The sequence below is a fragment of the Pteropus vampyrus genome, unplaced genomic scaffold (assembly GCF_000151845.1).
Source record: "Pteropus vampyrus isolate Shadow unplaced genomic scaffold, Pvam_2.0 Scaffold357, whole genome shotgun sequence".
Classification (NCBI taxonomy): Eukaryota; Metazoa; Chordata; class Mammalia; order Chiroptera; family Pteropodidae; genus Pteropus; species Pteropus vampyrus.
Genome location: NW_011889138.1, coordinates 259,035 through 266,556, shown reverse-complemented (window position 1 = coordinate 266,556; position 7,522 = coordinate 259,035). Strand labels below are relative to the sequence as shown.

General features: G+C 47.7%; 1 protein-coding gene and 1 pseudogene across 1 annotated transcript in view; both read left to right on the top strand.

The window, feature by feature from the left end:
* The first annotated feature begins 1,617 nt into the window (after positions 1–1,617).
* Positions 1,618–7,522, top strand: part of LOC105304870 — a 47,738-nt gene continuing 41,833 nt past the window's right edge. The window contains exons 1-2 of the mRNA XM_011379185.2: positions 1,618–2,013; positions 3,686–3,812. Coding sequence (XP_011377487.2) covers positions 1,984–2,013; positions 3,686–3,812 — 157 coding nt within the window. The 5' untranslated portion in view covers positions 1,618–1,983. The remainder of the gene's footprint in view (positions 2,014–3,685; positions 3,813–7,522) is intronic.
* Positions 7,381–7,499, top strand: LOC111731257 (annotated as a pseudogene).

The following is a 7,522-nucleotide window of genomic DNA, read 5'->3' as shown; positions in this document are numbered from 1 at the left end:
TTTTTTTTTTACCATATTTATTTGGAGAAGTATGGTTTAGGAAATGTGTATGGGTGCCAAGTTGACAAGGGACAGAACATGTTGGCTAGTTTTATGTGTAAACTTGATTAGGCCATAATACCCAGTTACTGGATCAAAACTAGCCCAGGTGTTGCTTTGAAGGTATTTTGTAGATATACTTAACACCTACAATCAGTTGACTTTAAGCGAAAGATTTTAGTTTGATAATGTAGGTAGGCTTTGGCCAATTAGTTGAAAGGCCTTAAGAGGAAAAGTAAAAGCACCCTGAGGAAGAAATTCTGCCTCAAGACTACAACATAAAAAACAAAACAAAAAACAAACAAAAAAGCTCTGACTGGAGAGTATCCAACCTGCCCTCTACTCTATGGATTTGGACTTGCCAGGCCCACAACTGCATAAGCCAATTCCCTGAAATACATATCTCGCATATATACTACACTACATATATGCGATATATGGGTATATATACATTCCTATATGTATATATGTATGCACATACATATATACTTACATTAAATGAAATATGTATATTTTACTAGTAGTTTGCAGAGTTCTTCATCCTTTGACCTAATTAACATCCTGTCACCATACTTCTCTTTCACCTTAAAAAAATTAAGTCTTTTAAGGGCATTTTCTGCACTCCCTGATTCCATTTCTTAATCCCTATGCATCCTTAAATCACGAGAGATGCATTTTATCCTCTGGGCTCCACAATTCCGGGGGCTTGGGGGGGACACCTCACCAATGGTGACTTCTAAGACTGTTTAATATGCCTCTGGGTCAACATTAGAACCCCTAACATTAGTTTGTTGGCTTCTTGTCATCAACCACTTAATGAAGTCAAGTTGGTCCAGGGTTCATGCTTTGCCTATTCTATTCCCGAGTCTACATTCAATTCCCTTAATGATCGCACCCAGTATCATGACTTGAAATTACAGTGTAAGATAACTCCCAAATTTTTATATCCAGGCTCCAACTCTCTCCCAAAGTTCACTCATAGGTTGAAACGCCTACATGACACAGTGGTTTGACATCTCAACTTGACAATGATGGAAACGGGAGTCCTAAGTTTTCCTCCAGGAAAACTTGCGGCCTCCCCACCTCAAAGAGTGGCAAATCCATTCTTCAAGTTATCTGAGCCCACTGCGTGACTCAAGTTCATACATCAGACAAACTAGGTTCTGGGCAAAGGAAGGCCCAGGACAGTGCGGTAGGTGAGTGTGCAAAGAATGGAGGCGAGACTTCCGGCGCAGGAAGGTTTTTAAGGTTATTTTTTGTCCAAGAAGAGGATCCCTGAAGAACCTAACGAGAATGGAGGTAACGAGAAGCCGCCAGGTGAGCCGAAGGCCCGACCCCAAGCCTTCACATTTTCTCTCAACTGGGCAAACACCCCTCCCTTCCTCCCGAGCCTCAATTTTCCCACGCCTCAAAGCTCGAGGTTCTTTTAGGCATAGGATGACTTCCTGGTTAAGGAGCTCCTTGCGTCATTGGATGGGGAGAAAGAGGGGACTGCATTACCCAGAAGGCTGTACATTGTGCTTCGGCGGACGCTGGCCAATGATGGCCCGGGAAAGGGACGTTTCCGGCGTTCCACGCATGTAGGTGGGACTTCCGGGTTTTGCAAAGTGGACGCCATTTGCTTCTACTGTACAGTCGTGGATGGTTCTAATTACGGAATAGCTACCCAGCCTTTCTCAGGTCTTTCATCAGCCCTTCATTCTGAGCAGTGGAGGCTGATAGGAGTTACCTCTGGGCCGTGACTCCTCATAACGGGCGTGTCCCGTGGTCGCTCGCCGGGCCGCGGCCTCCCGGGAGTCTGTTAGCCCGCCCTTCATCCCCCACAGTCGCCAAGGGCGGCGCCCGGGGTGTTGTGCGCCCTTTCCACGGAGGACACCTCGGCTCGGAGTGCAACAGTCAGCCGAGGTTCTTCTTCCAGCCTCGCTCGACCCATAGAGTCCCGCAATGGCGGCGTCGCCGACCCATCAGACGCTGGTGAGTGGGCGGTGATGTCGGAATTGCTGTATTTCTTCGCAGGAGGGAACGGTCCCTGACGGGGCTGGGAGCTAACATCCTTTGGCTTTGCCTTAGGAAGTATCATTTGTTTTGACAGGTGGAACTGGGTCGCCACTTAGCTGTCCCCAGTCCTAAACGGTGTTGGGCTTCAGACAGATTCTCATTAAATTGTGGAAAGAATGATGACTTTTCCAGGGGCTTCCATCATTCTTAGAATAAATCCCAACCCCACCACATCTTGCTGGGGTCCGCCCTGGCCCACCTGCCCTACTTCCCCTACTTCCCCTACTTCCCCCAGGTGACCTTGGGCATTAGGGTTAGAGGAGAGGCAGGGATTTCTGGGCAGAGAGAAGTGCATGGACAAAGGTGTGTTGGTTGTTTAAGGGGGCACAACAAGGCCTGTGAGGTTACCATGGTTCCCCCAGCTGCTGAGACAGACAAGTCTCGGGAGGGTGTAGGCCTTTGCAGGGTATTTCGCCTATTCTCAGTCAGGACAGACACTGGCCAGTCAAAGGCTTTTCCTATGGCCAGAGCTTGTGTTATCTTTAGCCATTTGTTGTCCTTGGTCCTGAAGTATCCTGCCTAAGAGGTAAGTGTTGTCAGGATTCAGGAGGGGAAAAGACTAAAGATTCATTGTGGAGTCTTCCTGGGAGTCTGAGAGACCCAGGGAGTGTGGGGAGCTGATCCAGGCCCTGCCATTACCTAGGAAGGTGCCACCCTTTCAGGTGCCTCTCCTGCGAAGGCAGTGGTGGGACTCTGCTCCTGTCTTCATGTTCACATATGTTTTTAAGGGTGACAGAAACTGATTTAACAGGAAAAATTCGTGTAAATGTTTTACAGCCTCTTTACTATGTATTCACTTTGATAGTAGAGGAGTGTCGAGTTACTCTATTACAGTCTTGTACTGTAGTGATCCATGTTAAAATCTTGCCTCTGGCTTGTAAGATTTGAGACTCTGGGTAAATTGGTGGAACTTTTATCCTCGGGCCACTGACTGTGGCATGGAGGTGATTAGATATTTACTTCAAAGGCTATGGGAGAATTAATAAAAATCCTGAAGCACACTGAGCATTGAATAATTTCTGTCCATATCTCACAGCTGTTACTGGTGAAGTGGGAACTATTATTGTATTGATCCAGAAACTGAGGCTCAGAGAAACAAAGTAATGTCTCTAAGGTAACACAGCTGACAAGTGTTGGGTTTCAAGAGTTTGGATGCAAACCATAGGAGATTGACTTAAGAAGTGGAGACTTTTAGTCACTTTAAGATATGATGTGAAGCTCTCAGCATGGGGCAGGTAGTTGCAGGATCAGTGAGGCTCATGCGCTAATATTATTGGTATCATTATCATGTTTTGTCATTTCTCTGACCTAGGGTCCTCTCACTGTCAGCATTTTCACAGTCCACACATCATTTCCACTCTTGTGTGACTTTCCAATGGCTTCTGCATAGATGGCTTCTTTTCTACACTATTGTATTATGTCCAAAGGATCATCCACTTTCCCCTTGAGCCTAGCACAGAGCTCATCCCTCAGGAGGTGTTGCACGATTAGGTCCTTGATGACCGCACCTTTACCATGATGCAAAGTGAGCTCTGATCCCATCCAGCAGCCTCAAGGCTAATGCTGCTACCTCTATGTGACATTCCAGGTATCTGTGACCTTCAATGATGTGGCTGTGACTTTCACCCAGGAAGAGTGGGGACAACTGGACCTGTCCCAGAGGACCCTGTACCAGGAAGTGATGCTGGAAAATTGTAGGATCTTGTTGTCTCTGGGTAAGTCCTCCCTAGCCCTCCATGGCAGGGACCTGCCCTGCTTGTCAGAACCACCCTCTGGCTCCAGATCTGGCTGGTCAAGAAGGCCTCAGGAGCCCTCTCTCCCTCCTCCCCACAGCTTCAGTCATTTTCTAGGTTTATCTCTTCCTACCTGGTCTCCTTGTCTCTCTTGGGCAAGAAACAGCCTCCCTTTGGCTCTTAGAAAGTGTGGAAGGAAATGGGAGTGTTCTGCAGACTCCAAAAGCAAGATGTCTGGGGTTGGAGGGGGTGGGGAAGGTGCTCTTGAGGGACTGACTGATCCAGGAACTGGAAACCACACGATTATGCCCGGCTCCCGGGTCTCTTCTCCTGGCTTCGCTCTCTGGATCTGCTTAGGTCGCTCTGTTCAGAATGGCTTTTTCTCTTCAGCGAGTTTGCGATAGGACCAGGCACCTCAGTCCCTGCTGTCTGTGGCCCCCAGACTCCCTATCTCTCCTTCTTTGAATGTTTATGTCATTTCTCTTTCTTTGCTCCTGAGCTCTCTGGGGCATCCCTGAGGCAAGAATGGCCATCTGAGCCCATTATTCCCTGGACCTGTCATCCCAGTGTCCAACACAGACTGGCCTCTGTCTGAGCTCCCTATTTCAGATTCCAGAGGGGGATCTGACTGAGTGAGCCTGGTAGGCTCACGCATCCCCTCCAAGCCAGTCATCAGGCTGTGTGTGATGGGATGCTCTCCCAGTGAGTATGAGGCAGGCCCCTGGGAGGTCTTCATCCTGATGGCCCCCAGGTGTTCTTCTGAACCACATGGCTTCTTTGTCTCACATGCCCTCTTGTCTCCTAAGTCCAGGGCCAAGCCCCTCTGTTAGTACAGAGAGAGAGGTTAGAGCGGTGCTTTTCAGCAGCCGGCAGTTTGTCCCCCAGGATACATTTGGCCATGCGTGTGGCCACTTTTAATTGTCACACATGGTGTTGGGGTGGTACTGGCATCTAGTTGGTATTGTCCAGAGATGTTGCTTCATCTAACAAGCAGGACAAGACAAGCTCCTCAACAAAGGATTGTGCAGCCCATGGTGTCAAGAGGACCAAGGTCAAGAAGCTCTGGCACTTACGTGTGGCTCTGTGTAAAGATAATCACCCTGCTGTGTCTTGACCACCAAACCTCATGGAGGGTCTCCCCCACCCCACTCACTTCCTCATCATTCTACTTATATATAACCTTCTAGACCAATGCTTCTCATACGGAGATGCTGTTGCTCCCTAGGAGAAACTTGGCAATGTCTGCAGGTATTTTTAGTTGTTACAAGTGAGTGTGGAAGCCACTGACATCCAGGAGTGAAGATCTGGAATGCCACTAAACATCCTTATAATGCACAGGACAGATTCCTCTCCACCCTCCTGACAAAGTTTTCCAGACCTGAATGACCATGTCAGGCTGAGAAACCTGTTTGAGAGAGTGCAAGGACCCTGTGTCGCCTGGCACTAAGAAGCACCCTGAGGCAGCCACGCCTTTATTTCTTCTTTCTTGCCTCCTGATCCTACTCCAGTTGATATGGTCCTCAGCTTGTGCCATGTTTGGTTGAAGACATGTTTTTGACTTATTTTGGACGTAACTGAGATGAGATTGCCAGAGTTCTTTACACTGAACGCAACGATTTTTAGGTGATGGCCCACCCATTTATAATGAATAGGAAGATGGGACCATTTGTCAATCAGGGCGTCTGGTGCTAACATGATCCCTTGAAGTCTGGCTAAGTGTTGTTTCTTAGGTCCCATTTTTCTTGTGGGACATTCTAAGGGACAGAAAGTGGCAGCATCCACTGAGCTCTGTCACATGTGATAGTGGGCCATGCCTTGCACTTGACGAACGCCCGTTGCTGTCTGCTGAGTTAATTCCCAGGTGTTCCCCAGCTACCAGGGAGTCTGGGGGATGGTGACCTCTAGTACCGTGGCATCGGGCAGGTAGAATATACCAGAGGGCCATGTTGGGTTCCGTCCTGTCCTGAGGCTTCGGCAGCTGTGCCGAGCTTGTGATGTGCTGTTTCTGTGATCCAGAGCATGATTGGCAGCTGGCTGTAGAGGGTCGCAGGCTTAGGGTCTGTGAGAGCCCAAGGTATAGTCAGTTTTCGTGGTTCCAGTGGTGTAGCACCAGGCTGAGGGGGACAGTTTCTTCATCAGAAGCCCTTGGACAACTTAGGGCAATCATAGGTGACTCAGAGACTCCAGTGGGCAGGAGGAGGCTTCTGCAGTGAAGGGAGTCTCTGAGAGCACTGGTTGGGAGTGACTTTGACAGTATTTTCCCCAGGTTTTAGGGCCTTTATTGGGGATTCCTGTTTAAGATGGGCCGATTTGTATCAGCATCAGTGAGATTAAGTATAATTTATAAATGAAGAATGTGTTGCTCCCAGACCTAAAGTAATACTTAATATTATTATCATCTAAAACTAGAACCCAAAAGGACTAAAAGATATTGGACTTGCATCTCATAGTGAATGTGTCGAGTGGACAAGGTTGGCGTCGGTGTCATGTCATACCTCCTGGAGAAATGTGGGTACAGTCAAGATCTTGTGTGTGACAGCAGAGCTGGGAGCTCCCCAGGGGCAGCCTGGAGACAGGGTATGCCTCCCTGTACACAGGGAGGCAGGCTGGCGGAGAGGATGTCGAACCAAGCGCTGAAAGGAAGGTGTTAGCCAGGTATGTAAGTGCAAAATAGTTACCGGTTGTTGATTAGGTCACATCAGCAATCTTACTGATGCTGGGTATCGGGAATGTGGTTTGCAGTAGTCACCTGGGGCTGCCACCTCTGGGTGTCTTTTCGCGCAGCTCTGGAGGCCAGCAGTCCCTGAGACGCCTTCTCTCTGTGTCCTCACAGGGCCCTTCCTCTGTGGCTGGGAGGAGCCCTCTCTCCCACTTCGTACAAGGACATCAGTTCTACCAGCTTGGGGTCCCATCTGTGACCTCAATTAACCTTAATTACCTTCTTAAAGCCCCTATCTCCGAATACAGTCACGTTGCAAGTTAGGCCTTATCATACGAATTTGGGGGGACACATTTTGGTTGTAGCAGGGACACTGAAGGGTGGGCCCAAATATGACAGTTGTGGTGACTCACCACGAGATGCCTTTTATTTTTCCTAGGCGCAAGTGGGGTGTCAAATGAAGATGCAGTGAGGGTAATCCATTCTTTATTAGGTTTTATATAAGTTTCACTTCCCGAAGGCCCTTTTTCAGATTACATTGAGCCGTATGAATTATTTATACTGTGGTCTATGGGGTGCCATTTTTCTAATTAACTTGTAAATGCCAAAATTTTATTTTAATGACGTATCAGAGCATCTGCTCGATAATGTGACATTTCGGGGTGGTGGGTATGACTGGGAGATTTAGTCAAGGCTGCAGGTAAATGAGATACAGCTTTTTTTTCCTATTTTATATTTAGTTACTTTTTAAACTTGGGGAGTTCATTGTTTAAATTTAGTGGGACCCCCAACTGTAACTATGATTTCAGCCCCAGTATTGATCAAGTTCATGAAGTTTGTCAATTGGTGCATTTTAACAAATTCTAAAGTTAAATTAAAATCTATGTTGTAGTCTACAGCCATGCTACCCTGAATGTGCCCGATCTCATCTGATCCCAGAAGCTAAACAGGGTCGGGCCTGGTTGGTACTTGGGTGGGAGACCACCTAGGAATATCAGGTGCTGTAGGCATTAAAAAAAACAATTAAAAAAAA